Source organism: Triturus cristatus, chromosome 9 (genome assembly GCF_964204655.1).
Source record: "Triturus cristatus chromosome 9, aTriCri1.1, whole genome shotgun sequence".
Lineage (NCBI taxonomy): Eukaryota > Metazoa > Chordata > Amphibia > Caudata > Salamandridae > Triturus > Triturus cristatus.
In genome coordinates, this window is record NC_140592.1 from 1,293,600,181 (window position 1) to 1,293,622,557 (window position 22,377).

Below are 22,377 nucleotides of genomic sequence, written 5' to 3' on the forward strand. Positions count from 1 at the left end.
ACCTCTCCACAATAATTTCTCCCCTCAAAAAACTGAATGATGTTAAAAGTGGCAAATACATTCAACTTGCCCAAAAAAGATAAAGAAAAAATCCTTCCCCCCCCCCCCCCACCCCATTTCAGTTTTTTTGTTTTAGTCTTCTCTCTTGAAGACTCTTCTAAGCAGTCTTAGCTGGAATACTTCCACTTCTGATTGGCCACAAGAGTGTCCTCTGATTGGTCTTCAGCACTGGCTCTCTGCTCCGAGTTGACATTGTTCTGCTGCTTGCTAAGCGACTGGTGGCAGTGCGCCGGATGTCACCTGTGCTTCCTACGGAAGCTCTATGGTTAAAAACATGGCCTACTGCTGCAAGGCCATCGAGGAGTACAGTGACCTGATGCACCCTCGGCATGACCCAGAGACGTTTGGGAACCTAAAAGAGCATACGTGAGGTCAAAGGAAACTAGCACGGTTCAGAATCGAAGAACGCGGCATGATTGGAAGCCAGTGTCTGAGGGAGAGCCACCTGCCTGCGATGTATACGTTTGACTGTGGCGAGACGTGGCTGTCGCTGTTCTGCTCGTGATACACACTGTGACCGGATATATGGCCTCGTGGCCGGCACCTTGATGTTGTAACCTGTACTTGCTGTCACTATCTCAGCTGTGAGTCAGATAATAAACAGTCTTTTGTTGATTTTGAAAACCTACAAATAAAATGTTTTTCTTTTTAAAAGAGCTAAAATTGCACAGATGTCAAATGGGTGAGCTATTACGTCAGCTGAAACTCAGGTTGCGGTAGGTAAGCTGAAAGGTTAACATTACGATTTTAGTAGTTTAAACAATAAGAATGACAGTTTTCGTGTTTTGTGCCAGAGTTAATGTTGGCTGGGAATGGAAGACACTTTGATTTCTGAAGGAAATGCTAACTGAGAAGAAATCACCAGAATGTGCCTTGAAATAATTTCCTTTTTTGTCCTCGTACCAGCCTGACAAGAGTATTGTCTTCACCTACCAATGCTAGGTGCTATACGAGCCTGCCAACAGAGAATGTCCCCTGGCGAATCCTCCTCCAGAGTTAGCACTTCCTCCTGAAATTGGATAATTTTCCAATACTACCCAATTCTAAATCAGGCCCTTAACCTTTCAAAATGCCCGCGTTTTCACTAACACCCTTTACCCGGCATCATACGTGTGCTTTTAACAGTGGGGTCTCTGTCTGGACTCTGGCATTTGTTCATCTCCTCTGGCAGCATCCAGCAGGTGGGCACCAAATGCTAGAAAAAAAATATCTCACATGCTCTGCAGATCTACAGCATTTACTTGTTACTTTAAAATCTGCTGAAACATAACGTTGCAGCAATGGGGATCACTGATTGGACTGTGCTGTCATTGAATTTATAGGGAGCTTCCTACCCCTTAAGGGCGTTGAAATGCTTTACGGAGAGTAGCATGTTACTCCAGAACCCAAGATTAGTGGTCAAATCCAGTGGTTATTTTCTTTTTATTTCATTAGGTTTCTGATGCTGTCAGGGAAAACATTCCATGAATTCACTTCAGTTTTGTATATTTTTTTTTGCAATAAATTCAAGTATAGGAATTAGATGACATCATTAGTAAGGGCTTTTTCACATAATGCAGATGACTGGTGGGGTGAATAGAGGGCTGGGAGAGATTCAGTATTATGGGGTTTGATGAAAGGAGAACTTGTGGTCTCCCCTTTAAATTGAATACTTCCTTTACCATCGAATATCCGGAACAGGAACTGTTCTATAGGGTTATCCCGTGTTTTCCTGAGTTTCTCAATGATGTAGAATGTCTCCAGGGTGTTAAAAGCATCAATCATTCGAACGGTGTCGTGGATCAGGAGCGCGTCGTTGTACTTTCGTAGGTGCAATGCACAGACCCTCTTCTTTCTGCAGGCCTCTACTGCTCCTGCAGAATAGAAGCACAAGGCACCGCGTCACAACAATGGAGTTCCACAGGGAGGCCATTGTAGAATGAGTAATAACAGGTTCCAGATCCCCAAACCATGGCAGAGGCTCTTCAAAGGGATTGCCACTCTGACATGACAGCTGCTCCATGATTTCCATGAATGTACATGTAAAATGTTAGGCATGGGATTCCCCAACAGTTTAAAAAGCATATGTCGGTAAAAAGCTTTATAGACTAACTTACATAGGAGTATTAAACTGCACAGTGAATCCCAGCCAATGCCCCATATTGTTCCATGTACATGCAGAGGAAAGGCTTAGGATGGTTCCAGTTCTAGCATCAGAGAGGGTGTGGAGAATGTGCATGGCCACCAAGACGAGGCGGCATGCACTACTGTCACCGGAAAGTGTGTTTTTGGTCAAACAGTAGCAGAAAGCAGACTTTAAGCAAGGTTTGGAAGTGGGCGAGAATCCAGCAGTGAAATGTCTTCCACTGTAAGGATATTATGGTTTAGGTAGTTCCAACAGTGGATTCTCTGTTGGATTTCATCCTTCCTACAGAAACCAGAGGATTTCATCTACACGATTAATATATGAAGAGCTTGTGGTTTAAGCACATTGTTAATGTAAAAGCACTCTGAAATGACCACAGCGTGACATGGAGACAGGTAAACTGTTCTTTTTAATTAAATGAATTTATCAAAACACACCCTGTGTGTTTATGATCTATCAAAGTGGCACTCAAAACAGAATATATGGGACTTTAAATAAGACAAACCTAATATCATAATATATAAATTAAATGCATCAAAATTAGGTCAGATTCCATAATTAAAAGATTAATACCAGAAAATGTTACTGCAGACCTGTGTTTATCACATATGGCCAAAAGGTAACTGCGGACGTGTGTTTCTTACTGCCAATCTCAACTCAGCAAGTCAAGAAAACATAACAAATCATTGGATTAAGAGAATGTTAGCAGGCACAAAGTATGCTTTACTTTACCAGGAAAGTAAGGCATTTTCAGAAATGCTATGCATTATGCAACCAGTAAGCAAGAAAGGTCTAGTAAAAACACATCCAATCCCAAGAGATGACCTCCCCACACACGCGATCACCCTTGTAACGCTAGCCCTTAAGAGCTGAGTTACCTGAAGGTCCTTACCTTGTTTTTCTAGCTCCACAATTTTCTGCTCATAGATCTGGGTACCGAGCTCTGTGCCCTGCAGTTCGTCATCATCCAGATGGTCATGTATTGCATTCATGATGCGCTTCAGTCGGTCACCAAATGGATCCTGAGGGTAAAGGCGTAAAATATTTAGAAGTATTGCATGTATAGACGTTCTAGAATGTAACATCTCAAGCAAGGATCCATCTTTAAAGAAACACATCCATACGCTGCTTAGCTGGCAAGCTTTTTGGAACCTTTGTAAGACCTGTGTTGTATCTGTCTGCTATTCCTGCCCTCAAGTTTCAGAAAGTAGAAGAGGCGGAGCCTACACAGTAAACACTCTTTCGCTAAAACCTCACAAATTTAAAAAGAAAAGAATCTACAACCGCTCCTTCTCCTGTCTTGTCGGCAGAATTTGGAACGCTCTTCCTCCCGAAATCAGATGGAACCCTTCGTCCTCCTCATTCAAGAAACACGTCATAACCAGTGAATAACCAGTTGCAACAATCGATCTGAAGACACCATAACTAACGTTTGTTTCTTGTTGACAACATGGGTCTCTCATGCAATGTTGCAATTTTTGTTACTTTACATGTACCACGTCTGGTTTGCTCTTTTTATACATGTGCTGGTTAACTTACCTTATGTTTATTATCTACCCTTTTACTTGCAAATCTTATCTGCTTCTTTCTACAGTGCTCCGATACCCTTACGGGTCATGTTCGCGCAATATAAAACTTTTCAAACAAAAAATAAAAAAATAACGTATTCTTTGAATGACACACTACAATACTCTACACGGACTAGAGAAACAATACCTCTTCCAGTAAGCACCGATACCACTGAGACCAGTTAAAGCTCCTCCCCTCAGAGTAGGGGGTAGCGCAATACTATAATGCTTTCCCCCATTCTCATCTCTAAAACTCACAATGTATGGTGCATACCCGCATAGTTTATGCAAGGTCTCATGAAATTTGTGCAGGGAAAAAGCGAGGTATTACAGTACCAATTGGAATCGCTTTTCAGCCACCCAAACTCTAGTGCTGCTCGAATCTCAAATACCGGCCTGTTTGTAATGAGAGCCAAATTATTAACAACATGCTGCAGCATCCCCGTTTCCAGTGGTGGTCGAGTAAAAAAATGTCACCCCAATTCTGTACTTACATTTTAATGTATCCCAGAATGTAATATATAATCAGATGAATTTGTAAATGTTTTTATAAAGTATCAATGGCTGGCTCGAAGAACATGGAAGTTCAGAATAACGTATGTTCCAAAACTGGTCTCTTATATGGTTACTGCTCCTGTGTGGTGGTGGGGGTTGGGGGGGTGGTAAGGGGTGTCCCACCACAAAAAAGGATGAAGAACCCCAGTTTTACTGCAACAGTGGCCAGCAAGGGTGCCATTCCCCATAATAAAATAAGGTGGATATTGAAAGACTGCATTAACTCGGGTGCAATTGACACTGCACCTGTTGCACAAATGACTGCTAGGCGCTTGTCTTTTACGTAGTATATTAAATGCTTCCTCCAAAACTTACAGAAGGTGGAGGAGTAACAGAGCTTTGGATGGAGCTAGAGTGCAATTTGGGGAAATATTACGACATTTGGGGAAATCAGTGATAAGTCAGCATCTTAAGACAGACCTCAACCATGTTTAATTTATTTTCTTATTGTGACGACAATGCACTGTTTGGGGTTGTTCTTAAAAATGCTCTTAGCATACTTGCAATGTTGTCTTAGAACAGCAAAACTTCTCCAACTTGCTGAAGTTCAGCCTGGTTCCGTCACGTTTCGGAGATCTCCCTACTGGACTGTCCTGCGGCACGCTCATTACCTACAGTCCAATACCCCATGTGCCCTAGAGCAGAGATACATCTAGCATTTCAATGCTATATATTCCACAAGGCAATATTTAGTAAGAACATCGTCACCTGGGGCCTTTGGTCGGTCAGGTTGTACTCTTTTTGGGGTTGCTTCGACTTTTCCTCCAGCTGAGGGCGATGCACCTTTGGCGACATAATCTTCCAAGTGTCGAGGTTGGCACAGATCTGCAAACGTAAAACTTATTCAAGGACTACGACTGCCAGAGTTTTTTTTCAAATACGTCTTATTTTTATGTTGATTTTAGAGCAGAGAGTACGATAAGCGCAGAATTTCGAGTGCGCATCATACAGTTCTCACAATCATGACAAAGGTATAACCGAGCAAAGTATGTGATTCACTCAAGAAGAACATTTGTAGGACAGAAGAAAAGAGAAAACACAACGGATCTCTGGATTTCAGTCTGCATGGAAGTACAGCATGGCAGTATGTAATTCTTCTACATTTCACTGACTAGCTTCACCCTTAACTGGAAATCAAGAATGTGACTGACGACATAAGCCCTGTTAATATATTCCTGTCCAGTCCATGCTAAGTCCTCACAAACAGCCCCACTTAATTCACCTAACTCGTCTCTCTGTGGAAATATGGATTTTTCCGATCAGTTATGTCCCCTATCTTGGACCCCAACGGTTCTATGTGCATGTCACAAGTACATGTATGTTCCCTCCAGTTCCAGTTATGAAGACGCAAATACATGTGCGTCCACCGTCAACATGCCCTCTGTCAGATCCGCCATGAATAGGCCGGATATTCCATTCCTAAATATGAAAGGCCACCGGCTTTATATGGTTCACTTATGCCATTTTACAGTCCAGGCAAGTAGGCCCTGATTCTGTCATCAAACTCCTCTTGCTTTCTGCCTCTGAAAACTCCAGTTCGAGCCTGCATCTGTGACCATGAACTTTGTCTCATTCTCTGCGCGGCTCACGAAGCCTGACATCAGCCTATTCTCTGCCAAGAACTGTATTTCGCCTTCGAGTTATCTGCTTCCCCCTCAGCCGATGCATTCCTGTCTAGTAGTTTAAGTAAACATTCTTCCAGCTACCGAGCAAAAGGCTCGACTTCTCTGTCCTCATGCAAGTAATTCATAGCCCTGTTACCATGGAATATTCCTACCCCCTCGCTTTCAGTGTAGACACTTAGACGCTTGTACACGCACGCACAGTCAGTATAGAATAGATTCTGTCCGAGAGTCCTTCTTTTGTGGATAACATAGTTCTTTAAACATAGGATGTTAGATATGATTTGGGATTAGGTTGACTTGACCCCCCAGACTTTTTGTCTCCACATGTAGAGCTAAATGTCAAGTCCCCTTCACCCCCTAGTTGCACGTCAATCACACGTCATACTGCTGCGCGCGCATCTATGCCAAGTATTATCTTATAGATCCACCTATATGTGACATCATAACCAATTATGTTCCTTTTTACTCCTTATTACACCCATTTTTTGGTTACGCAGATAAATCGTCATTTTCCTTATCAATTGTTACGCCTATTGCATTCGCTTCATTGTAATGTATGTACTATAAAGGTTACTTCTTGTCAATAAAGTATGTACTTCACTTCCTGAACCTCCGTGGTGATGGAACTTGGAGCAACCGATTATAATCGATCATTGGAATAAAGCCCATTCCGAACCTCTAATACCACGGATTCTGCCTCTCATTTTACTGAGCTATTTAATTATATTTCTGTATCAAATTAAGTCCAGGTAAAGGAAAATTATTTACCACATGAATGGCGCCCGAACAGGGACACTTTCTCATCTCACGCGCCGGCGGTGAGTTGCAGGCCCGGTCTCCTGCCACAGCTGGACGGACAATAACGCGTACCAGCAGGATTTCCTGTATCTCCCTCCGGTCAAGCGGGGGCGACTGAGACTGCGATCAACACCCAGACGAGGCGGTGAGAAGTGCGAAGTATCCCGACCAGAGCCTAGCTGAGAGAGCAAGATCCGAGGTATACAGAGACCCACCAGTTCGAAGTCAAGCCCAGTGTCCGACGAGTCGAGTCGAGTCCAGTCCGGTTCAAGTTCAAGTTACCGAGGCCTTCCGTTTCCGAAGCTACCCGGTGAGTACCATTGCTGGGGAGGCATTTCTGACGTGCACATAGGTTGTGCCGGTCAAGACGGGTTTGGGTACACAAATCCGGTCTGCACTGTTTTAGCAGTGTATCTGTACTGTTTAGCAGTATATCAAGTATTCCGAAGTATCTAGTCATTGTCAAGAATTAAGCTTGGTGATTAGTTATGCAGACGATCATCATTGTTGGTTATTTTAAAGGTTAAAAATGTTTTAATGTTTAATGTTTAATGTGTTAAACGTCCTGCATATTGTGGTATGAATGGTTGTTCATTATTGTGCTTTTGTATTAAGTGTGTTCAAGATTAAGTATCGGATCAGTTGTCAATATGCCGCTTTTTTCGAAATTAAGACAGATCACTACTAGAAAAGGGGTTCTCGAAGAAGCCGTCCCTATTCCTCCTAGGGACACTCCAGGGCACTTCATGTATCACAAACATGGCTTAGACGCTATATTATTTCTTGATTTATGGGTAGACTACACCAAGGGATTACCAGAAAGTCAGAGGTGGCCCGCAGCGGGAACCTGGGATGCAGAGTGCATCATGAAAGTCGAGGAAGAGTTATGGAAAAGGAAAGTCAGACAGTCACAGAAAGACGCCGTTGAGTTATGGCGTAAAGAATCTCATAGACGCACAGAAAAAGCACGTAGACAGGAAGAAAAGAATAAAGAAAGTTCAAATAAAGTTCGAGAAAATCTATTAATTGAGGAAGGTATCCGAGTGAAATCAGAACAAGTAGACAGACAAAGAAACGCCCTTATGAATGGTATGTATCCCCTTCTGGCCGAAGGATTACCTAAGGCTACTCCAGAAATACCGAAAGACTTGCCACCCCCATTGTTCCCAATAAAGGTACATCCTAAGGGGCATCCTAGAACCGCAGAAGATGTTTTTCTTTCCTCATATTTAGATGACGCAGCTCCCGAATATGCTAATTCCGCCCCGCATAGACCGCATACCAGGGAGGTCCAACGCCAAGATCCAGCACCCGTATCCCTACAGCAACAAATCGACTCACAAGTTCTGGCAAGCACATCTGTTTCTGCATCCGCTCCTACAGCTACTTCTATAGCTGTGTCCACACCTGTAGTTGCTGTGTCACGTTCGACGAATCCTTTCACACCCGACACCCCAGATGGGGCCACGGGAGGTGCTACCAATATCTTTTCTACGCCACCCAGAATAAATAAACTTACTTTTCAAGAGTCAGCACATTCACGTACACCCAAACTCATAAGTGCCCGTACGCTGAAGGAACTCCTTATAGATTGCAGATATGACCCTGTGCCCGGTAAAGAGGACGAAATGACCCTGGCATCATTACGTATCAGACGAGCCGCAGTGTATTTAGGAAAGTTACCAGGAATGACTGCGCATCTAGATAAAATATATCATTTTGTCCAAACAGGGCGAGATCCAGAATGTATTAACAGAGCTATGGAATACCAGAAAGTAGAGATACAGGGGGAACTGTTACGTTTCCTCATAAACTGTGTGATCAGAAATCAAGACCGACCGGGGGTAGACCCGGAAGCAATGCAAATTCTTACAAGATGGAGCCAGAATATATCAGAAGGGAGACATGATAAACAAAATTGTATAATAGCCATGTGCCGAAAGATCCGTAAAGAAATAGAACGCCTACACGAAGAGAGATTAGAGGTAGACGAGTTCGAACAAAGCGAGGAAGAAGGGTCAGGACTGCCCACAGGACAGTCAGACACCATAGCCTATGTAGGTAGAGGAAGATCTTGTAATAATAATAGACGTCTTACTGACTCGATACGTCCGATATGTCCAGATAATAACAGAAATTTCCAAATACCTATAATTAATATAAGGTCTAACGAGCATTCGTTCCAAACCGCCGACAAACTACTCCGAGAACGAAGGGGTTATCATTTTCTCGATTCTATGGATGAACAAGATTTAGCCAGGGCAGCTGTCCATTGGGTGGACAGTCCCGGAAAATATAGTGATGATACAGTAGTACGCACATTTTTGAATCTTACCCCAGATGAACAGAGGTTAGCTGGGATTTATATGATTCAACAACTCATTATACTATATCGAAGTCAGCATTCGGACCCTGGTCCCTTACCTGACATACTGACTGAATTGCTTATGAATAAATGGAGAGGTGCAGGTACTAAATTAATTAAAGAAATTCTAGAATCAAGAAAGCAGTATATTCTTTTTGTATGCGCAGAGCATGTCTCATTGCCCGTCAAGGAAAGAACCACGTATCACATGGATAGACAGAATCCCTTACGAGAAGTGCACCCAATAAAAGGCGAGGACAACGAGTTCAAGCGCGTATTTGTATATACGCCCATATCGAAAATAGAATTGTTACAAATGAAGAAAGTGGTACCCAGTCATGACAAAGATCCAGCGGGTTTTCACCGAGAAATTAAAGACATGTTACTCATGGGAGAGTATACCTATCCCGACATTATGACAATATTAAAGGTATTGATGCCTGCTGGTATTTATGAGAAACTCAAGGAAAAAGAGTGGGAGGTAGGAGACCAAAAGATAGAATGGTCAGTGTTAGAAGCGGAAGAAAAGGCCCGAACTGCAGGAGCAGGACTTGGGGATAAAACTAAAGCACTGCCAGGTTTATTAGTACAGGTACTGCCACGTTTATTAACTACGAAAAAGGAAGATTGGGGTACAATTTCAGCCTGTAAACAGAAGCAAGATGAAGACACTAGTGATTACTATGCCCGATTTGAAAAATGTTTTGGTATAAATAGTGGCATAAAAGCAAGTAGCGAATCATACCCACATCTGTTTGTAACAAAATTAGTAGAAAATGCCCTGCCACCAGTAAAGAATAGAGTATTAAAATTCGAGAGTACCTGGCAAGGTAACACTCCATCACAAATGTTACAAATGTTACAGTACCATCACAATAGAATTAGAGAGGAACAAGAACATGAACACAGACGCATGAAAGACACGAAAATGAAAATGTTAGTTTCCCAGACAGTTCCAGCTGAAGGACATAAAAAGGGTATGACACATTCCGATTCAGCAGGACCTGTAAAAGGGACATGCAATTATTGTAAAAAGCCAGGTCATTATGTACACGATTGTCCAGTTTTAAAACATAATATCGCCATAGGTAAAACACAAGAAAGACCACGGCCATTTAGACAAGAGCAGAATGAACAAGGAGCTCTGCAGCATGCTAAGGCCATGCCAGCCGCACAACAGCCAATACAGTTTGTGCCAGCTGCACCACCGTTGCCTGTTGCTGCCACACAGACAACAACACGACAAATGTATCAGACCGCACAGTATGAATATCCTGAGTATCAGCGTTACGCATGAACTAGCCTAGAGAGGGAAGTTGATTTACCCCTTATCGAGATTCCTGTAGATCAAGAAGGACCTTATGTACATAGTGAATTATTAGGCCAAGATAGGAAATTTTTACTCGATACAGGGGCAAGTCGAACAACTATAAAACGTAGTGAAGTTCCAGGGGCACCCCTCTCAGGCTCACAGAATATTTCCCTTGGTTTTTCAGGAAAACCTATTGTTAATGAAGTGTCACAACCTCTGCCACTTACGATAGGACCTCTGACCCGAACTACAGATTTATTGCTTACTAAATCATGTCCAGAAAACTTGCTAGGAATAAAAACATTGAAAGCTCTAGGAGCCATAATATGTTGTTCTCCGGAAGGAGTAAGGTTGTTTTTACGTGATTTTAAAGGTCACTATGTGTCTAGAGACATGGATCCCCGACTGCAGACTTTACCTACACGTCTATGGGCACAAGGCCCTACTGATGTTGGTTGCATGAATATTACACCATATAGAGTCACATTAAAGGCAGGAGTGGTGCTACCACGAATGCGACAATACAAGTTACCACCAGATGCTGTAGTGGCTTTACTACAAATCATTGACGAGCTCATTGCCCAAGGAGTAGTTGTAGAAATAGACTCCAATGTATGTAATTCAAGATCTTGACCTCCTTATCCTCACAGAAACCTGGCTCAACAACTCCTCGGGCCCTTTCCTTGACCTACTAGTCCCTCCTAGTCACAATATTAACAGACTCGACAGAGTTAAGAAATTGGGAGGTGGCATAGCCTGTATCTTCCACAACTCTCTCACAGCAAAACAGTCCCCCTCAGCTACTCTCTCTTCCTGTGAATACCTATGCATAGATATCACTAGCACACACAGACCATTATGCAGCCTTCACATCTTCTACCACCCTCCAGGTGATAACCTCCATCTAATCAAACAAGTTATGGAAACCATCTCCTCCAACCTTGGCTGACACTACCCCCAGATCTTCCTTGGTGACTTCAATCTCCACTGGAATAACCCACACGATCAGTCGGTTACATCCCTCAAACACTTCCTAACCGACCTATCTCTGACCCAATTCTGTGACAGCCCCACTCACAACTTAGGCTCGACACTGGATCTCATCATCGCCAAACCCAAAAACATTCATCTCAAATCCATTCTCCCCTGTGACTGGTCTGACCATCATTTTATAAACTTTCTGATACTTGAAAGCTGAATCCACAAAACTGCTCAACCAGTGAAACTAAAACATTGGAAAAGACCACTCCATAACACAAGCGTTAGTGAGCTCATGTAGCGATGCAATCTCTCCCTTCCGCCCCCTTCTAACATGTCTGAAGTTCACGACCTCACTGAACACTGTAACAACACCATGCTATCTGCCTTGAATGATACGGCCCCACTTCAACTAAAAAGAATTCCCATAAAAGACTCCAAACCGTGGTTCAGTGACATTCTAAATGCTGACAGATGCAGTCTTAGTCTAGCTGAACGTAAGTGGAGATCCTCTCCCTCCACGGATCTTCTAACAACTCTACGACTCAAAAGAAGTACATACAACAAATGCATTAGAACGGCGAAAGCCAACTTCTTCAAATACCAACTTGATAAAGCCAAAATCACCCGAAACGACATTTTGAGCTTATTAAATCTCAATCCAACAACACCTCTACCCAATCTCAGCACCCGTCTCGCCCGCAACCAAACTGCGATGCGGTTGCTGAATTCTTCCTCGAAAAAAACGAAGGTCTGCTGCACTCACTCTCTCGCCCTCTCCTGACACCCCTGTCTCCACACCCCTGCCCTCACCTCTTGATCTCTCACTCAGAAACAAAGCTTCATGGAGTCAATTCACTCCCCTCAATGACATTTGCATCCTCAATACTCTCTCGACCCTTAAACCCTCAAATCACTTCAATGACCCCCTTCCCCCAACTTCTTTAAAGAAATGATTGGCTCACTAGCTCCACTCTGGTCTAAGATCATCAACGCCTCACTTCGTCAAAGTGAGATGCCGGACTGCCTGAAGGCGGGCCTTGTTCTCCCTATTCTCAATAAACCCTCGGCTGACCCTGCTGACCTGAACAACTACCGTCCAATCACAAACATACCCAGCCTGGCAAAACTACTGGAGAAATGTGTTAATGAACACCTACGCAAACACATTGAGCAAATCCAGCTTATCGACCTATTCCAATCGGGCTTCCGCACTGGCCACAGCACTGAAACGGCAATCACTCACATTGTGGATGACGCTCTCACTTTACTCGACCAAAATGAAGCCTGCCTCTTAATTCTGCTGGATCTCTCATTGGCATTTGACACTGTCAAACATGACAATCTACGCTTCCTCCTGGAACGCAGGATGGGGCTCTCAGGCACGGTCTTTAAATGGTTTTCCTCTTTCCTCAGCAACAGAACACAAAGAGTGAAATCCACCCAGTCTCCCTCCAACCCGAGTCCATGCACACTTGGTGTCCCCCAAGGATTCTCATTCTCCCCCACACTCTTCAACCTTTTCCTTGAACCACTGACTTTAATTCTTAAAGCCTCCAACAGCCAATATCACATGTACGCGGACAACACCCAACTCTACATGAAAATCTCCTCCCCCGAAGACTTCAACTCCCTCAATGGAACCCTTCTCAAAACCCTCAACTGGCTCACCTCCAACTATCTCAAATTAAACGCCCTCAAGACGGAATTCCTCCTCATTGCACCCGCTCGGCAAACCCCCACTGTGGTGAAATTCCTCTGTAACCTCACAGCCCTCAACTGCACCCCTCACATCGTGTACTCCACTAAATCACTGGGAGTTATGCTTGACAAAAACCTAAACATGCAAGACCACATCAGATCATCGACCAAAGGAGTGAGCTTCCAACTCTGCAGCCTAAGAAAACTCAAACCCTTCCTTCCTCATGATGACTTTAAACTGGCGGTGCAAGCACTTGTCATCTCCAGACTAGAATACGGCAGTGCGACTCTTTGCGGTCTGCCGAAACTCAGTTTAGCACCTATCAGAGCATCTCTAAATGCTGCTACTAGACTCATCACGGGTTCCAATAAGAACAATCACATTTCTCCGGACCTGAAATCGCTCAATTTGCTTCCCTTTGAAGCAAGGATACAACTAAAGATCGCATGTATGACCCATAGGGCACTAAACTTCAACACCCCACTCTACCTGACAAACAAGCTGGAACTCTCTGGTGGCGCCCGGTCCACAAGGAGCACCGGCACACTGCTGCTCAAGCCCAAGAAATGTAATAAGCTTAAAACCTACAATCGTACATTCTCTGGCATCGCCCCCAGAATCTGGAACTCCCTCCCAGTGGAAACAAGACTGATTCCCTCTACACTTGCCTTCAAAAGGTGAGTCAAAAATCTACTAATTATCAATGCGTTGAACTAGATGCTTTCTGCTGTTGCCTCTAAGTTACTGTATACTGTCTTGTTTGTTCTTGTTGTTTATTGCCCTACATGTCGGTCTCTCCCAACCTGCTTCCTTTGTCCACCTCAATTTCATCTTGCACCTGCTGTATTTTGTCCCACTGTTTCCCCGATTTCTTTCCCCTAGTTGTTCCTTTGTCTATTTAAATCGTACGTAAAGCGCTCTGATACCCTTCTGGGTCATGTTTGCGCTATACAAAACTATAAATAAATAAAATAAATAAATATTGGACTGATTTATTTAGAGGTCGTAAATCCGAACTGGAGCAGGAGTACGCTTACTTCTGCTGGTATCTCCAACTTGTTGTCAATTCATCAAAAACATGGCAGGAGTAAGATCCTGGAAATCTGTGAGTTTTGTACAATTTTACTATTACACTCCAAGTAACCCTTAACCCATGCCTGGCACGTGTTTTCATAGTGTATACTTTATCGTATTCTGACAAAAAATGGTTTCAAAAATATTGTGAGACACAAATATTGTGTCAAAAATATTGGGATGTCAACATATTTAGGACACAATATAGAAGACAGAAGAAAAAAGAAGATAAAAATATTATTTTAAAGCATAGCTGTACATAATATTCTTTTTTAAGTTAGTTTTATTAGTTTTTATGTAATAAGTTATTATTTTAATGTTAAGTATGGTTAATTATTTTGTAGTGGGCTTTTGTTTTCGGTACAATCGTTTTTTTTATGTCAGTTTTTTCGTTCTCACCTGTTGCACCCAGGAGGTCAGCTCAAATCAGCGCTGATATAGATCATTAACAACTGAGGAGTGCTCATCTGATGTGATTGGCTAGAAATATATGTGGATTCCCACAAAGTTGTCTCGTTGTGTACTCCACATGTTTTCCATGACCCCCCCATCTGACACACCTCTGGCCTTCCTTTTTCCTGCCTGTTGCCCTCAGGTGGGATAGTCTGTGTAAACAGAGAAAGTTTGAGGATTTCTAGACACTACTCAGATGCCAACTGCGTAAATAAGGATATTGGTGTTTGTTATTACATAGCTATCTTCTAGGCAAACATGCTTGGTTTTGGTGCAGTATGTTGGCACTTACGACTACAAAAACTATTCTGACCCTTTTAGTCCATGATGAAATACGCTGAACGAGAGCACATATAAGTACGTTAAATATGCTCACAAGTTAAAATTACACAGGGAGCTTTGTCTGACCTCTGCCTCAAGGGGTGTGGATTTAAGATTAAATACCTATGAAGCATAAGGCATTCATTTAATTTTAAAAAGTGTTGGCGTAATACAGCCATATATGATCCGCCCTACATCTCCAGTGTAATCACTCATGTCCCGGTACTGCCGTCATATGCCAACCACAGTTTCCTGGCTTGCCCACTACAAACTTGCATTGCTAGATGCCACCATCTTGTATCCAGCAAAAGCCACCATGTACCCGAAGGGAGTGATGAAATGCGCAGACGTAGCCATCAAATGAGAAAGTGCCACCATCATATGCCAGGTGCAGCCGGGTCTCATTTTATATCAATTGACAAACATGTCATCTGTTGACTTGTTTCTTTAAGAAAGGATCAAGCATTAGGATGATGGGAGACCACTGATGTGCTATATGTGCTCAGATTCCAGAATTAAGTTGTCAACATCTTTAGTGTATACAAACGGACCTGCATCAATGAATAAAGGGAACACAATTACCAGTGGCTCACCTGTAATATATGCTCTTTGGCGCGGTCAATGTTGGTGGCTCTGCCGGTGCCAGGAGAGGCTGTAAGTCCCAGAATCTGCGGAAGTCTCCGCTCCTGCCGAAGCTTTTTCTCTACGTACGACTCCATGAGCTTATTGTAGACGCCATCTTTGTGTGTGTGGTGGCACTCATCGATTACCAGTAGGGTGAAATCTAAGAACCAGTCAAATGGGAGACCGCTTTAGAGGACCAAGATTGTGTTAAGATCTCAGCTACAGACGCAATATGTATAGTGCATCACTTACGTCAGTGTCGCCTCTTGGCGCAGTGGACTATCTGGATTGTATACCGCTGCATGCTTCCGGGACTCACATACGCCAGAGCCTCAGGATATGGGTGAGTGGTGTTGCCCAGAACTGTCTATCTTTTAGGTAGTGTTATATATTACCAATTCCCTTGGGGGTATCGGAGATCCCTTACAGAAAAGGTATGTGTTAATATGTACTTTCTGAGCGTGTAGTGTTTTTGTGGATTGTGTGCAGCGCGAGTATCCTTATGTTGGATGGGCTGGATCCTGACTCTGGCAGACGGCCCATCGCTCAGAGTTAGGGTAACACAATATATTTCATTAGCACATGATTTGGAATGCTGGGTGCAGCACAGATGATTGTATATCGCAGAATGTTGTCTGTAGCTGCGGGTATGGAATTGAATTGTAATTTCTTGGGGCAGGTACTGACCCAAAGCACTAGCAGGGATAGAAATGAAAGTACTTCTGCAGGCATGGAGGGGGGGCACAGTCATTTGGCATTAATACTAATGACTTTTGACCTGGTCAACAAGGCACAGTATTGTCCATTGCCTTTATACGATGGGTGTGGACCAAAACTCAATACTGACATTCTAGTTGGTTGTTCTGTTTCTACCCACCTCTAACATTTCCATGACCTTCTTCGGGTCCTTCAGAAATCCATCAATCATTTAGTTAATCATCACTCCTATATTTTGAAGGTTCACTTAGGAACATCAGTGTCAAGTTCACCGCATCATGATCTACGCACATCTCAGCCCTTCAATTCTTCCAATGTAGTATATCTTTCAACCAAGTGAGTAAAACTCATCTATACGAACTACTCCGCGCAATCCATATAATAAGGCAAAGGTGCTGGGATGCCAAGCTGGAGGCAATGATGTGCTATACAATAACAGACAGCATTCGCATCACGGGGAGCTGCATGCTCTTGTTAGTGTTCCCAGGCCTGCCTACAACTGGCATTAGAGACAAGCCATGTTAGGTCTGGGGGCCCTCAACTACTTTCACTTCTAAATATTACATGTAAAACAATAATGTGCTCTCATCCGTCTGTTTACAACAATATGAACTATTGGATTTAGTTTTAGGGAAGAGTGGGGTTAAGCTCCCAATATATTTTCTTATGGGGGATGAGCACCATACCTCTCAGACCACGCCCGCTCCCTCCCCATTTCTTACTACTGTCTTCATTTAATAAAGGTATCCTGACACGCCTACCTCTACCACAGTTTCTACTACGTCTGCTTCATGTGTCACCCCTCTCCCCTTTTTGCCATGATTGTGCAGGGTAACAGAGTACTCACTATTTTGCAATTTAGCTGCTGAAATGCAGCATATTTTCCTTTGGTAAACAGGCAGTTCTTGGGTGCGATGCTTTTCAATCTGATGTTAATCATCGCTTTGTCACTCCTCAGATGATAGAGCATCAGATAGCAGCTGTGTTTGTGGAACGCACATTCACTACTGAGAAGACCCTTGACACTATTGAAAGATAGCGGATAGAAGTCTATGGGCACTATGGACACATAACGGATGGTTTTGCTACCCAGCTCAATGATACTTATTTTAACAGCCTCATAAAGATGAAAGGCTGAGCAGACCCGCTGGGATGCGAACCTGCATCTATGATCTTAAAAACAGAACCCTTTATTGGGTGCATCAGCCCACTAAACAGCTATACCTGGCTGGGCTGGACCAGCATCTCTGGACCATATATGGAACACATTCAGCAGACGTACGGAAACAGAGGAGGTCAATCCGTCTGTTAGTGTGAAAATTGTGCTGCGGACAGCGTATACATTAACATAGAAAATCTACAAATGCACGAGCTGGCGACAGGACAGACCGGAATGCAGAGGCAACCCCTGCTCACCAGTTAGCTCCACGTGCCTCAATTCGTCCTTGGCTTCCAGCGCGTTCTGCAGGATCTGCGCGGTGCATACAATGACGTCATGCGCCTTCACTGCCTCCGCGAAGAAGCACTTCTGGTCGCTATCCCCACTAATGGCGACGAGGCGGTAGTCGTCCTTGAGGTGCGGATTGAACTCTTCTGTGTAGAGCTGGTCCACCAAATGAACCTAAAAAAAGGAAAAACATTAAACATTTTAATTGTTTTAAATTAAGGAGGCAAATCATAGGTTAATTGTGGCAGTCAGGATTTTACATTTTTGTTTACAGAAATAGCTGAAGCACCGCTCCTACATAAGACATACAAAATACATGAAATTATTATATTCTGTGGGTTGTTTTTTCATTCAGCTCTCCTGCAGAGTTGGAATCTGTGCACTATAGTTCCACACAACAACACTGTGAAGACCTGTGTCCAGCTGGTCTAAAAAATAGCCTTGAACTATAATAGACGAGTTTAATTCCAGTCCACTCCCTCCGCTCGCACAAATATTAATATTTTGGACAAGCATTTAAAAACAGGCTTACTAAGCAGTAAATAAAAATATGAATATCAAGACATTAATCTTTGTGATGTAAAAGAATAAAAACCAACAATTCACACCCAAAATATAGACCAGTGGTAAAATACATCTTATTGCATATTCATTTTTTTTTTACTCCTGTAGTATTTAAATAAATGTGACCTTTTGGTGGAAACAATAGGTGCGCTAGATAGACTCATAGTACTTCATATGGATGTTTCCACATGTACGTGTAAGGTGCTGGCCGTGCAGGCCTTGTGCGCAATGACTTGGGGAGGCACAGAGAAAATAGCTGACGCCACTCTGCATGAAAGTTGGGTGCCGACTGACCACGTGTGGTCATTCCTTCTTTTATTATACGCGCTCTGCCTGCCGGAGTGAGCGTGTGGGTGCGGCACATCCGGCGAAGCCACCCCCCGCATTTAAAGATTAAAGCCCCAGGGAGGTGGTGGTCCCCGGGGCTTAGGGGGGCCCGCAAGGCCCCTCTACCCATAAGTAAGGAATGCCTCAGGGAGGTGGCGGTCCCCAGTGGCCATACGAAATAACTCACCCCATTACTAACAAATAAAAAATCAGACAAGCATTGGCATAGCCAATAGGTCTCGCCTTTGGGACCTTATAAGTGTTTAGCCATGCAACAGTTGATGTTGTTGCACCAAGGACATTGTGCTGCATAACCAAACACTTATAAAGTCCCAAAGGCGAGACCTATTGGCTATGCCAATGCTTGTTATTTCAGGTGCTCATTGGTGGCTGTAAGTAAAGGCTTCTAGAGGGGAGTACCAGGAACCAACCCATCGAAGCGCTGCTGCCTGCGTTGTACCGAGTGGTACCTGTGGCCGGCGGCACCTTATCGCCTCCTTCACCGACCTCGTGCTGAACCGGAATGGGAGAAGCCTGCAAAAAGAGCAGGTCAGGCTCGTTTACTGAAGGACGTAAGACGTTAAGCAAACACCACAGAATGAGCACGGCAACGCGCTGCTCTTTCCCGCTGCTCTTTCCTTCTCGTGGTAAAGTAAATGTTAACTGCGACAACAGATTTCAAAACAGTAGCCTAGATACACACAGATACACAAACTGAGACGGCTCACCGCAAGCCTGCAGCAACACAACTCTGTGCAAGGGCCTCCATAATAATAAAACTGAGCTTGTCATGTCAGCAGTACACCTATGCATTTCCCACAATCCCCTTGCATCTAAACGCGCGCACCTGTAAACCAAGTACTCGCAAAGCCCAGAATTTTTGTGTTTCAGAATATTTTCGGTGCTGCCCTAACAAAGCTTTAAGTTTGGGTCCATTCAGCACCAGTGTAGTCGAGGACAACTCGAACTTCCCATTGAAAACATTGTCTTGGGCGGATGAACGTTTTTCCAGGAAGTGGTTATTTCCTGAAGCAAAGAATTTGAGTAAAAACTAAGTTTAGTTGTTTAAAGGTCACCCTAGAGCTTTGAATGAAGGGTCTGCTTTCCTTCTAGGGATTTGATTTTGTCTACTGCTTCAAGCAAACACTAGAAGTTAAAGCCTAAATATGAACTACTATTTTACGAAAGCAGAATACAAGTACAAAGGTAACTTTTGACATAAACTACACCTCCGCATATTTGTAATACAATAAAAAAACAAGCACCCGAAAAGAAAGAAAAAAAGTGATCACGAGCAAGAAGTTTGGCCACGACTTGAGCCAAAGTGAAAGTGATTGCGATCGGGATGCACTTAATGACCCGTGAAAGACAGATGGCGACTGCGCGCATGCACGCTCGCGTGAACGAAAGCGCTAGGCCAGCCAAAGTGTGGGGTAGCACTTTGAAAACCCACCTACTAAGGTGCCGATTACGATCCTGTAAAAACCGGGTACGAACCGTCGGACGGAGCATATTCTCCGTTCGACGCGTACCCGGTCGGAACAATATACAAACATGGAAGTACGAATCGCACGGAAATACCATTTCCGTACGAGTCGTACAAAACACCGACCGACGAAAACATACATACAAATGTGATCCGGGAAAGCGCCGACGTGACGTCGGGACGCATGCAGCCTGCGTTTCACGAACCAGGAAGTACGAATCAAACCCACAGCAGTCCGGACGGCAATATCTTTACGGCACCCAAAAAGTGCCAAGATAGCGAAGTACACCGCGAAACGACCAGATTAGGGGGCCCGGTACGCGCCGTACCCCCCCCAGCCCCCGTAAGTACGCGCCATACCCCACCAGCCCCCGCATGTACGCACCGTACCCCCCCCCCAGCCCCCGCATGTACGAGTCATACCCCCACCCGTGTCTGCACACCAGTGTACGTACGAGTCGTACCCCCACCTGTGTATGTACACCAGTGTAGGTACGCACCGTACCCCTACCCGTGTATGTACGGCGCGAACCCCCAGCGCGTAGTGCTGGGGGTTCGCGCCGTACATACATGGGTGGGGGTACGGTGCGTACGTACACTGGTGTACATACACAGGTGGGGGTACGGTGCGTACGTACACTGTGTACATACACAGGTGGGGGTACGGTGCGTACGTACACTGGTGTACACACACGGGTGGGGGTACAACTCGTACATGCGGGGGCTGGGGGGGTACGGCGCGTATGTGGGCACATGTCTCCATGGTTGCTATGGGAGTTCGGTGCGGACGGTGTTTTTTCCATCCAGTTGTAACATCGGACGCACGGGATGGATCGTACTAGCGCGGTCGGACTTCACTTTTCACATTTGTACGGTAATTCGTCCGAGGATGTGTCGGACACATTTTCCGACCCGAGGACGTGTGGGGAATTATTCCCAATGCGATTCGTATGGACTTTTTCCCATGCGAATCGTACTTGGCAGTTTGTACGGCACTTGTACGATTCGTACGGTAAAAAGACCGGATACGAGTCGTACGGGGAATATTTTTCCAGGATCGTAATCGGCACCTAAATGTCTCGCAGGGCAGCATATGCGCTGGCTCAGCGAGACCTAAAAATCAGAATCCGAGTAACAATTATTAGGAGCCTGAATGTGACATCATTGTAGGGGGTTTAAACTAAATGAGATCCCCCTTCATGGTTTAGTCTCACTAATACCAGCATACCCAGTGGCCATACGAAATAACTGACACCCCATTACCAACAATTGTCACAAAATACTGCCTGGTGTCATCAGTCAGTCCTGCAAAATACATAAAAAATATATTAGTGAGACTAAACCATGATGTGGATCTCTTTTAGTTTAAACCCCGTACAATGATGTCACATCCAGGCTCTTTAAAATTGTTACACGGACTGTGATTTTATTTGAATATGTCATGAAATGCCTGTTTATTATTTAATTTGTGTTAATTAATGAATTGTTATCATATTTGATCAATTTCAAAATTTGTTGACCTTGTGAAAAAAAAGGTTGCAAATTGAGTCTGTTTTTCATGCCTAACATCAGCTACGTCTACTTTCTATGACACTGATTGTTAACACAATAAAATGGTGGTTGTTTGTTTCTGCAAATTGGCTTTGATAAAGACCTTGTGGTCGAAGCATGTTGTTGTTGATACAAATACAATAATTGTGTGACCACGATCCTGGAGTGCGAGCCTTTCGTTGTAGAGGATATACAAAGTTTCTTCAATATCTGTAACGGGCTCTGACGCCCATCCTATGCACCGGCCCCAACTGGCAGACGTGATCAGTGAGTCGGATTTTTACCTTTGAAGTATGAAATACTGATTCCCGCTGCCGACCCCTCCTTGAGGACCTGTGACTATGGAGACATGGAAGAAAAGCAGAAACGGACTACGAGTGGCGTACGGGTGAGTGTGAGCCGAGTCGCAAGACGCAGGCTTGCGTTTATTTGTGATTAGGCTTTCCACCTCCGTACACGCCGCTGTAAGGAACCCGATACAGTTTTTAGAGGGAACTTGGCAGGGGCTTTGCGGACAGGATCGAGCGCTTTTACAGACAACCAGGACCTGGGAGAGGCATGGGTGCCCCCTGTGGTTTTACTGAAACCCAAATTGAAGCATGAAGCGAGCAGGGAGACCAGAGGCAGCTAAATCTCTCTTCTGCGAAACAGATGAGGATACAGGCGGCGGAGGCACAGTAGGGCAACAAAATCCAGGTGACAACAGGAATATTAAACAACTGCTG

The 22,377-nt window shown here is 44.1% G+C and overlaps 1 protein-coding gene across 9 annotated transcripts in view; it reads right to left on the bottom strand.

The window, feature by feature from the left end:
- Positions 1-22,377, bottom strand: part of LOC146799805 (ATP-dependent RNA helicase DHX58-like) — a 221,286-nt gene that overhangs the window by 124,598 nt on the left and 74,311 nt on the right. For 4 of the 9 annotated variants that reach the window (XM_085627492.1, XM_085627493.1, XM_085627487.1 and 1 more), the window contains exons 3-7: positions 17,694-17,898; positions 15,530-15,720; positions 5,017-5,133; positions 3,078-3,207; positions 1,722-1,913 (exon numbers count right to left, since the gene is read on the bottom strand). In XM_085627492.1, the coding sequence (XP_085483618.1) occupies positions 1,722-1,913; positions 3,078-3,207; positions 5,017-5,133; positions 15,530-15,720; positions 17,694-17,898 (835 nt within the window). The remainder of the gene's footprint in view (positions 1-1,721; positions 1,914-3,077; positions 3,208-5,016; positions 5,134-15,529; positions 15,721-17,693; positions 17,899-22,377) is intronic. The other 5 variants (XM_085627489.1, XM_085627491.1, XM_085627494.1 and 2 more) reach the window with 3 other exon arrangements.